General features: G+C 38.6%; 5 protein-coding genes and 2 non-coding genes across 7 annotated transcripts; 2 read left to right on the top strand and 5 right to left on the bottom strand.

Moving 5' to 3' along the window:
- Window positions 1-858: 858 nt before the first annotated feature.
- On the bottom strand, window positions 859-1,955 carry LOC111599008. The gene is made up of 3 exons (XM_023314522.2): window positions 1,604-1,955; window positions 1,098-1,544; window positions 859-869 (listed from the first exon to the last, which is right to left on the bottom strand). Exons 1-3 carry the CDS (start codon window positions 1,953-1,955, stop codon window positions 859-861), a joined length of 810 nt encoding a protein of 269 aa, XP_023170290.1.
- A 3,482-nt stretch (window positions 1,956-5,437) lies between these two features.
- Window positions 5,438-8,003, bottom strand: LOC111598943. The gene has a single exon (XM_023314421.2). It carries the CDS (start codon window positions 7,893-7,895, stop codon window positions 5,577-5,579), a length of 2,319 nt encoding a protein of 772 aa, XP_023170189.2. The 5' UTR covers window positions 7,896-8,003; the 3' UTR covers window positions 5,438-5,576.
- Window positions 8,004-9,014: 1,011 nt separating this feature from the next.
- On the top strand, window positions 9,015-9,495 carry LOC111598986. Its single transcript, XM_023314487.1, has 2 exons — window positions 9,015-9,109; window positions 9,174-9,495. The coding sequence occupies exons 1-2, from the start codon at window positions 9,100-9,102 to the stop codon at window positions 9,428-9,430; spliced, it is 267 nt and encodes an 88-aa protein (XP_023170255.1). The 5' UTR covers window positions 9,015-9,099; the 3' UTR covers window positions 9,431-9,495.
- Window positions 9,496-9,900: 405 nt separating this feature from the next.
- On the bottom strand, window positions 9,901-9,998 carry LOC115483324. The gene has a single exon (XR_003944301.1). It is a non-coding gene; the product is annotated as a U6atac minor spliceosomal RNA (small nuclear RNA).
- Window positions 9,999-10,250: 252 nt separating this feature from the next.
- On the bottom strand, window positions 10,251-11,081 carry LOC115483321. Its single transcript, XM_030224705.1, has one exon. The coding sequence runs from the start codon at window positions 10,971-10,973 to the stop codon at window positions 10,251-10,253; it is 723 nt and encodes a 240-aa protein (XP_030080565.1). The 5' UTR covers window positions 10,974-11,081.
- Window positions 11,082-12,092: 1,011 nt separating this feature from the next.
- On the top strand, window positions 12,093-12,573 carry LOC115483308. The gene is made up of 2 exons (XM_030224685.1): window positions 12,093-12,187; window positions 12,252-12,573. The coding sequence occupies exons 1-2, from the start codon at window positions 12,178-12,180 to the stop codon at window positions 12,506-12,508; spliced, it is 267 nt and encodes an 88-aa protein (XP_030080545.1). The 5' UTR covers window positions 12,093-12,177; the 3' UTR covers window positions 12,509-12,573.
- A 405-nt stretch (window positions 12,574-12,978) lies between these two features.
- Window positions 12,979-13,076, bottom strand: LOC111599009. Its single transcript, XR_002751411.1, has one exon. It is a non-coding gene; the product is annotated as a U6atac minor spliceosomal RNA (small nuclear RNA).
- Window positions 13,077-13,186: the final 110 nt, after the last annotated feature.

Here is a 13,186-nt window from a genome sequence, read left to right as displayed (position 1 = left end):
AGTTCATTTGAACAATTTAATTTTACCTCATCTTAGGTAATTTGAATTGAAAACTATTTCATTTCATCATATATTCAGTTTGCCTAATGTTTGTCATATAAAGCTTAAGCTCATTTCCACATTTAGGTAATTTGAAGATCGCTAACAGCGCTTAAGTCAGTGTCAAGCTTGAGCTAATATGACATTGTCGGTTCCGAAATGAGCTTCAACCCAAGCAAATCTTCATCTGGCAACATTTTACCAATTAAAACGACATCGTTAGTAAGTAAGCTGGCATTGAACTTTTAGTTGGAGTATATGGAGTGTAGTGCAAGTCATATAAACTTAATGAGGATAGGAAATGGTCAGTGAGAAGCAGAAGTAGAAGAAGAAGAAAACTTTGAAATGGTTGCGCCCAGCCGCAGCTGGCAAAGAGAGCAACACGTTGCGGCCGTTATTATGGGACACCATGGGGCATTATTAAGTCACGTAGCCATCGTGTGTAGCTGACATTTTCTTCAATTATTGTACTTATGGTTTCCATTCGCGTTTTACCCGAACGACTACATTTGTTGCATTTTCTTTTCTTGCTTTTCTTTTCTTCTTTTTTTGTCATATGAAGTTTGCCTGAGCGTTAAATGAGTTGTGGCCCAGAAGCGTGATGCCTACTTTAGTTAACTTAAAGAGCTCACATTTGATAGACTCAATCGTAAGATCTTTATATTTAGGCTTTTATTTTAGCTTTACTTAGGCTATATTTACTTATTGACACAAAGAAAATGTAAATGAAATTCAAATTTAACAGCTTTCATTGCTGCTTAACAGTTCTATGTTAATTAACACCGCGTTGTTGTCATCGATAACACTTATGTTATACACTTATTGCCCAGCTGCGAAGTATAAGAGTATTAGAGTATAAGACACTATAGCCGCCAAATTTGAAAATTAATAAGCTATTACTAAGCTTTAAGCATTGAATGAAAATAGATAACAGTTATTAAAAGATTATTTTTGTTTTTTTCTATTGCGAGCATTTCGAGGAGTTATATAAATGTTTTATGTATAACAGCCGAGCTATTTGTAAGCTGCATAAGCTTTTCGCAGCGCACGCCTTTTACGTTTGCCCACAGCCGGCACGAATCCGCCACCTAAGCCCGAAACTGTGCCCAGCTGCAGCAGCAGCGGATTACTGACCAAAGCAGCCGCAATGCCCAAGACCGCAGCGCTGGCTAAAGGTATGAGAAAACTTTTGGCTAGCAGCGCCTTCTGTGACAGCTCCGGCGGCCCTTTGTGACTGGCCAGTTCGTGTGACTCCAAGTAGGCATACTCACTGCCGCCGCCAGCACTAGGTCCGGGATAATGCACCTGATGATGACTGCCATGAACTGGCCGTGAGCCATAGACATCGAAGGGTATGCCCGATTCTGCACTGCTGCCGCCATAGTAGCCGCCGTGACCAGCAGCTACGCCGGCATATTCATAGGGATGTCCTTCGTAGGCGTAGCTGGCATGTCCGTGTGGCGTTTGTATATGCGCTGCCTGACCTGCGCCGCCACCATAATGACCTATTGAGTGGTTTGGAGTGAGTGGTGGCTTTACTGAGCTGTCAAGCTTTCCTACATACCCACGCTGATGCGATCATGCTGTCCCGCGCTCTGCCGCCACTTGTTGTAGGCCTCGCTCAGCGATTCACCCACGCTGCCCAGCTGGGCGCTGCCTAAGCCCGAGGTGCCCGAAACGGTGCTGGAACTGGAGCCGGAGCTGGTGACAGTAGTGCCCGGTCCTCTATAAAATTCCGGTGGTGGATCATAACTCTTGGCTATATTGGTGCCAGCGTAATCCAATCGATTGGCCACCTCACGTTTATTCGTAGTTCCACTTGGCTCCCAGACGACATGGCTAGAGTTTTGCGTAGAGCCCAGCTCCAGGCACCAACAGAGGCACAGACCGAGTAGTTTCCAATTGCTAACGTGCATTGCGACTAAGTCTGCTGCCAGCGCTGTCAATGGACTTTATAAAACATTTCCCAAAAGACAATTGCCAAATGCCTTATTTGTTGTATATTTCAGTTTTCCATTTGGCGACAAATTGCGCTTTGGCAATTTAAGACAAAAATTATGAGCGCGTCGCTTGGCAGGCTTTTGGCTTTAACTCTGTCGCGCAACCATTAGACAATTAGGGCCGTCAAGCGAGGCGAGGTTCTTTCGCCAACACAGCACATTTTGGAATTGTTCATGTTAGTGGGGTTTCACTTTTTTCACGGAGACACGTGCAGTGCGGCTGCTGCTACTCGTTAACTTGGCCAAGATGCGTGTAGTTGCCAATTTGCCAGCAACTGGTTAATAAAATAAAGCTTATCAAAATAAATAAAACGCACGCGCATTCTGTAGTAACTTAACATATTCAATTTATACATAGATTTAAGTTATGAAGCAACCCTCGCTGGCTGCTGTGCCTACTCTGCAACACTGTCAAACGTTTTTCGCCGATAGCTTTGACATTGCCAAACATTTTTCACGCTCAGAGCCCGAAAATAAGTGTCGATCATCGGCTTCGATCGTCGGGTTCTTGTAGCTGAACTAGCTTAGAATACTATATAAAAAATTCCTATCATATATTATAATATAATTATATTAATCTATATATAGCATATATTTAGACCCCTGGCTATCTCCTCATTTTCTGCTGCTTCTACTGAAGCTTTAGTTCCAGTTCGATCATAAGAACTAACACTAAACGGAAAAGCAGCACTCCAAAATGATCATGATAATGATGAATGATAATAATAATAATGATAAAAAAGAAAATAATGAAATTACTAATAACAAATGACTATGATAATACGGATCAAGGATACATGAATTTCCGTTTTGACCCGAAACTAATAATTACGATATAAATAATAATAAGTATCTTTCTAATAATGATAAAGAAAATCATAATGATTCTTTATAATGATGAATTTTAGTATGAATGCAATGATTATAAAAATGTTGACTAAAAATTGATAGTGAACAGAATGAAAATATTCTAGCTGATAATAATAAAAAATAATAATGATACGAATGAAAGTGCGCTAGATTAGACATAGAAATGGAAAAATAGTAACGCACTACACAAATTTTAAATCAAATGAAAATATTTTTCTATCGTTCAAAAATAAAAAGATGAGCATAAAGAAGAGAGTTACGAAAGATTCCCGTTACTTTCGGCCGGAATTAATTTATATTTGGCTGATCATTCATAAAAATAGTAGTGCTAAAAACAACTATTTTTATGAGCGGCTACACTTTGTAAATTTATCCTTATTAAGCCCTGACACACCTAAATTTGTAATCAAAAATATCAAAATTATAATTATTATAAATTATAAAAAATTAATATTTTAATTTTAATAGTCGTTTCAAATTGCACTCAAAATATTGAGTTTACACTAAATTTTGTTGCGCAACATTTAGCGCTTAGTCGCACTACTATTTTTATGAACACAGTTGTATATTTAACACACGTTTTAAGCACTCAAAGTATTTCATTCATATAGAAATGGCAAGATTTGCTAGTGTCTGATAATAAAGACAATTATTTTTGCAAGGTCTGATTTGGTTGTTCGCTGATAAAGAACATCGACTGATTGTGCGACTTTAATTAAAACTTGAGTTTCTTTTTTTTATATATTATTTAATTTGATTTGATCAACAAACGCGTAGAACACCTGTAGATGCATGCGTTTATTTCATCTATACAGTTAAAAGCAATAAGACGAAATGAAATTTTTTTGTTGCTTCATTCAGTGCGTAATGCATGTGGCAACCCTCGCTAAGGCTGTGCTCTGGCACATAGTTAAGAAATTAACGCCGTTTGTCTTCGCTGCATTCACTAAGTGCGTGGGCGGCATTGTGTTGTGGGCGTGCCCAAAATTGTTTCGCAAGTTTCTTGACATTGGCAAAAGACAAAATTATTTATTTTTTTATTTTTTTTTCTCATTTATTTTTGCTATTTTGTGAGTGCAAAAATTTTTATTAACCTTCACGTTTCGAATGGCGCAAAATGTCAGTCAGATGTCTGCTCTTCTCCATGACTTTTATCGGAAACGTGCGAAATTTCGTATCAGTTTATTAAGAATTCTGGTAGCATTTCGTCGAATCACATTATCTGAATGCGAATACATGGTGAGAGTATTGGGAAATGAAACAAGCTCAGTAGCTCTTATCACAGATGCTTGTTGGATTCATATGCCAGCTGACGCGTGCGCCCAAATAATGATATCACTGTACATATAGAATGTTCAGAGCGCTCTATCTATATAACACTTTCACAGAAATAGACACGATTTCAAGTGATCTATATCGAAACTAGTATCGGTTTTTAAATTGCTTAAACATAGAAATTGCTCAGACATTTTGTGTATATTCCAAAGAGAAAATGAAAGATATAGAAGAATCGAAAGAGATAAGAGATAGACGAAACGAGATAGATATGGAGAGGGACAGAAAGAGAGTGACAAAGAGAGAGGGAGAGAGAGAGAGAAGGAGAGAGAGAGAGAAGGAGAGAGAGAGAGAGAGAAGGAGAGAGAGAGAGAAGGAGAGAGAGAGAGTGAGAGAGAGGGAGACAAAGATATGGAAATAATATGGAGAGAAAGAGTGGGGGAGAGAGAGAATGAGAGAGAGAAAACAATAAAGAGAGAGAAAGAGAGAGAAAGAGAGAGAAATATTGAGAGGGAATACGAGAAAGAGCGAGGGAAAAATAGAAAGAGTGAGAGAGAATAATAGAGAGAAAACGAGAGTAAGAAAATGTATACGTATGTAAACTAAAGAGTATTTCTGAAAAAGGTAGTTATGTGAATAGAAAAGTTTTTCTTTTTAGTCAAAGTTATATTACATAAGGTTTCGTAGGCTTGCATTAATGAAAATCGAATAGAAGGGCGACATTGACATAAGAAATCGCTACTTAGAAATTAATCTAAGAATATAATATTGCTTATTATTATATGCTTATATATATATTCGATTTCTTGCTGTTATAATAAATAGCACAGGTTAAGATGATTCTCAACAAACTTTTCAATCGGTAAGTTCAAGCTCAAGTCAGACAAGCTTGGGTACATTTCCGTTTCAGAGACAGCTACCGTTCGTTCATCTAGATAACTTTTGTCTGCTCTATTCACGGAACAGCTGCGCTCCATCCTATCTAACCAAGTACCACGTCAAGTTATGTCTCTCTCTTCTCAAGTCTCGTTCCACAGATTTCTATAAGGTGGCAGAGCTATTCTGGTTTGAAATTCCTATACAGCATAGTCAGATAACTTAACTTGATAAGGAAATTCGCTTCAATTTTCTTGGCTTTTGTGTGAGTCTTATCAATTCGACTGCATTAAGCTAATCAAATTATATTACTATTATAATTATAGTTATGTGATTAAATAAATTAATAAAAATAAAACTTGTCGACATGAAGAACACATTATATTGATATTACAAGAAAAATACTTTAAAACAGATGCCCATCGGGCTGCAATGTCGCACATATTGCGGGGGAATGTGCATCCGGCCACAATTTGTGCAACACTGCAACGTAGACAGTGCCTGCAAAAAGTAAATTTACTTATGAACGACACCTTTGCGCAATGAAACGACTTGTCGATAGTCGCACGACAAACAAAGATTTTGGCGGTTGAAGTCCTTCTTCTTGGACGGCATGTAGGCGAAGAAGGTCTTCTTGCTTAGGTTCGACCAGCGGGAGTAGCTGCGCAAGGCGAGCCAGATGAGGCGCGAGTCCTGCAGATCCATCTCATTCAGGCGGCTATAGTATTCGTTGCGCATTTGCCTGAAGCGGCTGAGGATCGTTTCGGCAGAACACGTGGCTTCTGGTGGCCACTGAAAATCATTATATTTTGGTTCGGGAAAGTGCGCAAGACTCGTATTCAATCTCAACATCTTGAGCACTTTGTGCGTCTTCACTAGAGTATCCGCGGCACGGTGATCCCTAAAGGTCCTGCCGTAGCGCTGTGCCACCCACTCCAACAGCGGCGGCATCTTGTGCGCATTGGGCAATGTCACGAGCACATAGCGTGCGTCTTTCCTCAGTATGTCCATGGCGCTATTTAGCAGGTCGCACAGCATTTGCCTATTCTCCGGATCTATATTGTTCACCTGCAAGCGTTTCGGCGACTGGCTATTGTCGGGCTCTGCAGCCTCCACCAAGGCGTTTTGCTGGCCAGCGCGAAACGTCTGCCTGACAGATGTGTCAGCTGTTTCTAGGGCCACGTCCGAGACGTGTCGCTGTTGCCATTGGATGCGCTCCATGTGCTTCTTTGAAGTCTGCTTCTTCTTGCCGGCTTCCATTGCCTTCTGCAGTGCCGCAACGCAGTAGCTGCGTATTATGGGCTGTGGGTCGGCGTACATAAGATCCGGCTCGGAATGTTGTTCCGGAGCTCCGTAGATCCGAAAGAAGTTCCAAGCCAGCATACCGTTAGGTATGAAACGTCGAAAGCACTGATTATCCGCCTCCGTGCTTAATGATCCCGTTGACGGCACATCAGACGGAGGATCCTTAATTACTTCAACTGGTTTCTCTTCCTCGCTGCTCTTTGGCAATGGTTTATTCAAAATAGTTTTTTTTACTTTAACTGGTTTCTCGCTGCTCTTTGACAATGGTTTATTCACATGAGTTTTTACTTTAACTGGTTTCACATTAGTTTTTTTCGCTGGCCCGGGACAGCGTAGGCTGGGATCCGGTAGCAGACTAATGGTCTTGTGATCCACCACCCTTCCCAATTGCATAACATGTACGCTCTGCAGATCATCTTGATAGGGCATGGGATGACCTAATATAGGATTTGTCTGCGAGTCCGTTGTCACTAGCAGGGGTAGAACAATGTGGCCATCTTTGGCATCCTGCTGTGAGACCATGTCAGGCATCGAGACCAGCTTCACGCACATTTGACAGTGTTCCTTGCACGGATGCGAGTTGCGGATGTATTTGCTTCGCATCTCCATGAGATGGTGCATTCGGTGCGCTTCCCATTTCTTTGCCGCCTGCAACACCTCACGCTCCAATTGGCGCACGATGCCCGCGCTCTGCTGACACTTCCCAAGGCTCCCTATGTCCAACAGTTGCATGCAACGCTGCAACGTATCCGTGGTCAATTCGTGCTTTGTGTTGATCATGTTACGCTCCATCATGCGATGCATGCCGCAGAGCGATTTGTCCGTTGATCTGTGCTCGCGGACAAAGATCTGAGCGATTGCATCCGTCAGGCATTTCTTTACCTCACGCTTCATGGGCGATAGTTCGTATGTGGCAAACCAACGGGAGCTCTCGTTGGGTATATCCTTGTCCTTGAAGCTGCATTTCCGCTCATCGAGCTTCGAGATACGAGCTGGGGGTATGACGCTCTTGGGTCGCACCTGCGGTATAAAATATGGCAATTTATTGGCTGGCTCTTTGGGCCGATACTGCCGCTGTCGCTGCTGCTTCTGCTCCTGCTTGGGCAGCTTTTGCTGCAAGTGTTGCTGAAACCTCTTTCCATTCTCCGGCAATGGCAACACCTTATCCAGACCTCGCTTAGTCATCGCCATGTCCAGATGGGCAATGCCCGTCAATATGAACTGCTCGTTGGAATTGTATGCCCGCCCTATAGGCTTGGAGCTGTTCTGATCCTTGTAGTACGCCTCCCACAGAAACCAGAGAAAGGCCAAGTCGTTGCCTTGGCTTATTTCAATTATAGTCTTCAACTGCTTCGAGCTGGGCAACGGGTGCAGGCCCAACATATCAAGGCAGTCGTGCACCCGATACGCTGTCTCCTCACAAATATCGTCGCGCAGTGCGTGCAACAAGTCGTTGCATGCCCCGATCTGTAAGTCTGATAAGTTGCGATACCAACGCAACGATTGCTCCAGATCATTAAACTCGTCCATTCCCCAATGTCGATGCTATTGATGATGCAAGTCTAATCTTGTCAATCGAACTGACTTTTTTTTTCTATTTTTAATTATTAAAAAATATTTTGTACTGATAATTTTGACACCTACTTAGATTTTTTACATTTTACCTTTCTGAATATACGTAATTTGGGTAAAATAAAGCCAAGCCAGAATGTTGCAGATTTGAGCTCAGTTTATATTATTTTTTGTCTATCTCAGATCTGTTAAATATATCCTTTTACAAGATAATACATTTTTTCCAAGTAAATCATTTATTTTTCTTAACGCTGCTAAGGTAAAAGAGGATACTAAAAGGAAAAGTATTTTCAAGGCAATACAAACCAATTATTTATAACCTGCCCGAAGACTAGAAAATTGTTGAAAAATTAAGAGTGTATATTTTTTTAATATCCAGCAAAAAATATATGTTTTTCTTGTCATGAAAAAAATATTAAAAAAAAAAAACAAAAACAAAATGCCCCTAATTATATTTTATATATTTTTATATTTTATATTTTATACATTTTCTATAAGCTAAAAACATTATTCGTAACAATTGAGGTATTTTTTTAAATATATTTCATACAAGACAAATTTTTATTATATTTTTCTTTATTTCATTTATTACCAAATTTTTATTTCGCTTAAATAAAAAGTAAAGTATAATCTATTCTAGTAATAATATTATCCGATTTTAAACTCTTGGATTAATTTTGCTTTTGCCATAAGTAAAAGAAGTTTTTCATTAATTAAGATAAATATTTATTGAGATAGTAAATGTAAAAAAAGTTTAAAGTATCTAAAATAAATACTTGAAAGTTGTTTACTCAAGCACTTCCAGTAATAATTTTTTATAGTTTGATTAGCTTTAAATATAACGAATTTTGATTAGTCAGAACAGATTTGCCAAACATCAACCTAGTCTAGATGTTGCATATAGATTTAAAATCGTGGCTAGATTAATTCCGAAGGCCTTCTTGTCACACCAAAGTTATCAATGCACGAGCACAACCATTCAGTCATTCAGTTGCTTATAACAAACAAGAACATAACATCGAATAGATAACTAATATTAATAAAGAACTAGTATAATTACAGCCGGCACAGATATCAGGCCCATCGAGTGGGTATATAAACTGCGGCAATTCAGCTGAATGAACACATTTGGTAACGCTCACTTCACTGACTATAACCAAAAATGAAATCTGGTAAGTTCACTAAATACCTGGATCAATTCATATATATAGAGATAACTAATATCGATTTCGCTAGCTCTGATTCTTCTGTGTCTGGCCCTTTTCGCTGTGGCCATTTACGCCGATTGCGATCCCGACGGCAATGGACAACCCAATTGCTCCGGCACCAGCTCCACTAGATATCGCAACAACTGGGATCCCACTCGCTACTGGGTTTGCCAGGGTAATACCGCTACCACTGTCCTTTGCGATATCAACACCGGCTTCGATCCCGTATCATCTGAGTGCGTGTCTTGGAGCACCTGGCAATGGTATCCTCCATGCCCTGCCTAAGTTCTCTTAACTTTGGAAACTCAAATTGCAAATAAATAAAAAAGAATAATCATTTTGTGAATTAATTCTATTGCTTTTTGTCCGAAATACATATTTTCCTCTCTCTACACGCGTAATAATGAATATAAGTATGAAAAGGTCTTCAGCAGGATATGATAATAAGTAGAGCAACTTTCCTTGCAATCTTTATTTTTCTTTTTCATACAACAAATAATTTTTATACTTATCCGATTCCAACCCAAGATTTTAAAGACACATGAAACTGCAAAAATATGATATATACAATTTATCTTGATCGGGTCTTTAACTATAACTACTATATAATGGTAATACAAGCCTAAGTAAAACTTCAACTGAAGAGCTCTTAGACTTAGCGACTTGTTCGCATAGAAACACAAATATCGACCATATTGTTGCTACTGCTCATGAATGCATATCTGTTATCTATATATTATATACATCTATATAAAAAAAACTTGTGAACGGCATTGTCTTGTGCCTAGCCGCTCGTTTGTGTGTTCCATCCTTGTCTAGGGGAGTGCTAACTTGCTCTCCTTCCAAACAACACGAGTGAACGCAGCTGAACCCTCGTTTTATACGTGAAGTTCAGCGAATAAGCAGTTGGGAATTATAACAAAAAATGTGCTGGCTAATGAAGGAATACATGGAAATTGTATAACAGATCAATATTTTAACAAAGTTTTAAAATCACAAATTTATAAACATAGATGTCTAATTATGATAACTCTTATATAATTATATTAATTTTAAATATTTAATTATCATTTATTATATTAGATATATCAACTGCTTAAGATCTCTAGAGCGATTTGTCCGTTGATCTGTGCTCGCGGACAAAGATCTGAGCGATTGCATCCGTCAGGCATTTCTTTACCTCACGCTTCATGGGCGATAGTTCGTATGTGGCAAACCAACGGGAGCTCTCGTTGGGTATATCCTTGTCCTTGAAGCTGCATTTCCGCTCATCGAGCTTCGAGATACGAGCTGGGGGTATGACGCTCTTGGGTCGCACCTGCGGTATAAAATATGGCAATTTATTGGCTGGCTCTTTGGGCCGATACTGCCGCTGTCGCTGCTGCTTCTGCTCCTGCTTGGGCAGCTTTTGCTGCAAGTGTTGCTGAAACCTCTTTCCATTCTCCGGCAATGGCAACACCTTATCCAGACCTCGCTTAGTCATCGCCATGTCCAGATGGGCAATGCCCGTCAATATGAACTGCTCGTTGGAATTGTATGCCCGCCCTATAGGCTTGGAGCTGTTCTGATCCTTGTAGTACGCCTCCCACAGAAACCAGAGAAAGGCCAAGTCGTTGCCTTGGCTTATTTCAATTATAGTCTTCAACTGCTTCGAGCTGGGCAACGGGTGCAGGCCCAACATATCAAGGCAGTCGTGCACCCGATACGCTGTCTCCTCACAAATATCGTCGCGCAGTGCGTGCAACAAGTCGTTGCATGCCCCGATCTGTAAGTCTGATAAGTTGCGATACCAACGCAACGATTGCTCCAGATCATTAAACTCGTCCATTCCCCAATGTCGATGCTATTGATGATGCAAGTCTAATCTTGTCAATCGAACTGACTTTTTTTTTCTATTTTTAATTATTAAAAAATATTTTGTACTGATAATTTTGACACCTACTTAGATTTTTTACATTTTACCTTTCTGAATATACGTAATTTGGGTAAAATAAAGCCAAGCCAGAATGTTGCAGATTTGAGCTCAGTTTATATTATTTTTTGTCTATCTCAGATCTGTTAAATATATCCTTTTACAAGATAATACATTTTTTCCAAGTAAATCATTTATTTTTCTTAACGCTGCTAAGGTAAAAGAGGATACTAAAAGGAAAAGTATTTTCAAGGCAATACAAACCAATTATTTATAACCTGCCCGAAGACTAGAAAATTGTTGAAAAATTAAGAGTGTATATTTTTTTAATATCCAGCAAAAAATATATGTTTTTCTTGTCATGAAAAAAATATTAAAAAAAAAAAACAAAAACAAAATGCCCCTAATTATATTTTATATATTTTTATATTTTATATTTTATACATTTTCTATAAGCTAAAAACATTATTCGTAACAATTGAGGTATTTTTTTAAATATATTTCATACAAGACAAATTTTTATTATATTTTTCTTTATTTCATTTATTACCAAATTTTTATTTCGCTTAAATAAAAAGTAAAGTATAATCTATTCTAGTAATAATATTATCCGATTTTAAACTCTTGGATTAATTTTGCTTTTGCCATAAGTAAAAGAAGTTTTTCATTAATTAAGATAAATATTTATTGAGATAGTAAATGTAAAAAAAGTTTAAAGTATCTAAAATAAATACTTGAAAGTTGTTTACTCAAGCACTTCCAGTAATAATTTTTTATAGTTTGATTAGCTTTAAATATAACGAATTTTGATTAGTCAGAACAGATTTGCCAAACATCAACCTAGTCTAGATGTTGCATATAGATTTAAAATCGTGGCTAGATTAATTCCGAAGGCCTTCTTGTCACACCAAAGTTATCAATGCACGAGCACAACCATTCAGTCATTCAGTTGCTTATAACAAACAAGAACATAACATCGAATAGATAACTAATATTAATAAAGAACTAGTATAATTACAGCCGGCACAGATATCAGGCCCATCGAGTGGGTATATAAACTGCGGCAATTCAGCTGAATGAACACATTTGGTAACGCTCACTTCACTGACTATAACCAAAAATGAAATCTGGTAAGTTCACTAAATACCTGGATCAATTCATATATATAGAGATAACTAATATCGATTTCGCTAGCTCTGATTCTTCTGTGTCTGGCCCTTTTCGCTGTGGCCATTTACGCCGATTGCGATCCCGACGGCAATGGACAACCCAATTGCTCCGGCACCAGCTCCACTAGATATCGCAACAACTGGGATCCCACTCGCTACTGGGTTTGCCAGGGTAATACCGCTACCACTGTCCTTTGCGATATCAACACCGGCTTCGATCCCGTATCATCTGAGTGCGTGTCTTGGAGCACCTGGCAATGGTATCCTCCATGCCCTGCCTAAGTTCTCTTAACTTTGGAAACTCAAATTGCAAATAAATAAAAAAGAATAATCATTTTGTGAATTAATTCTATTGCTTTTTGTCCGAAATACATATTTTCCTCTCTCTACACGCGTAATAATGAATATAAGTATGAAAAGGTCTTCAGCAGGATATGATAATAAGTAGAGCAACTTTCCTTGCAATCTTTATTTTTCTTTTTCATACAACAAATAATTTTTATACTTATCCGATTCCAACCCAAGATTTTAAAGACACATGAAACTGCAAAAATATGATATATACAATTTATCTTGATCGGGTCTTTAACTATAACTACTATATAATGGTAATACAAGCCTAAGTAAAACTTCAACTGAAGAGCTCTTAGACTTAGCGACTTGTTCGCATAGAAACACAAATATCGACCATATTGTTGCTACTGCTCATGAATGCATATCTGTTATCTATATATTATATACATCTATATAAAAAAAACTTGTGAACGGCATTGTCTTGTGCCTAGCCGCTCGTTTGTGTGTTCCATCCTTGTCTAGGGGAGTGCTAACTTGCTCTCCTTCCAAACAACACGAGTGAACGCAGCTGAACCCTCGTTTTATACGTGAAGTTCAGCGAATAAGCAGTTGGGAATTATAACAAAAAATGTGCTGGCTAATGAAGGAATACATGGAAATTGTATA

The sequence above is a fragment of the Drosophila hydei genome, unplaced genomic scaffold (genome assembly GCF_003285905.1).
Source record: "Drosophila hydei strain 15085-1641.00,03,60 unplaced genomic scaffold, DhydRS2 tig00008116-arrow-pilon, whole genome shotgun sequence".
In the NCBI taxonomy this organism is placed as follows: Eukaryota; Metazoa; Arthropoda; class Insecta; order Diptera; family Drosophilidae; genus Drosophila; species Drosophila hydei.
The sequence above is the reverse complement of the archived record's forward strand: the minus strand, read 5'-3'. Positions and strand labels throughout refer to the sequence as shown.

Bases quoted from the DNA above. Each gene is read 5' to 3' on its own strand.
- LOC111599008 (XM_023314522.2), bottom strand. From the start codon at position 1,955: ATGCACGTTAGCAATTGGAAACTACTCGGTCTGTGCCTCTGTTGGTGC. The intron at 1,545-1,603 runs GTATGTAGGAAA...ACCACTCAATAG, and splicing joins GCATGATCGCATCAGCGTGG to GTCATTATGGTGGCGGCGCA.
- LOC111598943 (XM_023314421.2), bottom strand. From the start codon at position 7,895: ATGGACGAGTTTAATGATCTGGAGCAATCGTTGCGTTGGTATCGCAAC.
- LOC115483321 (XM_030224705.1), bottom strand. From the start codon at position 10,973: ATGGACGAGTTTAATGATCTGGAGCAATCGTTGCGTTGGTATCGCAAC.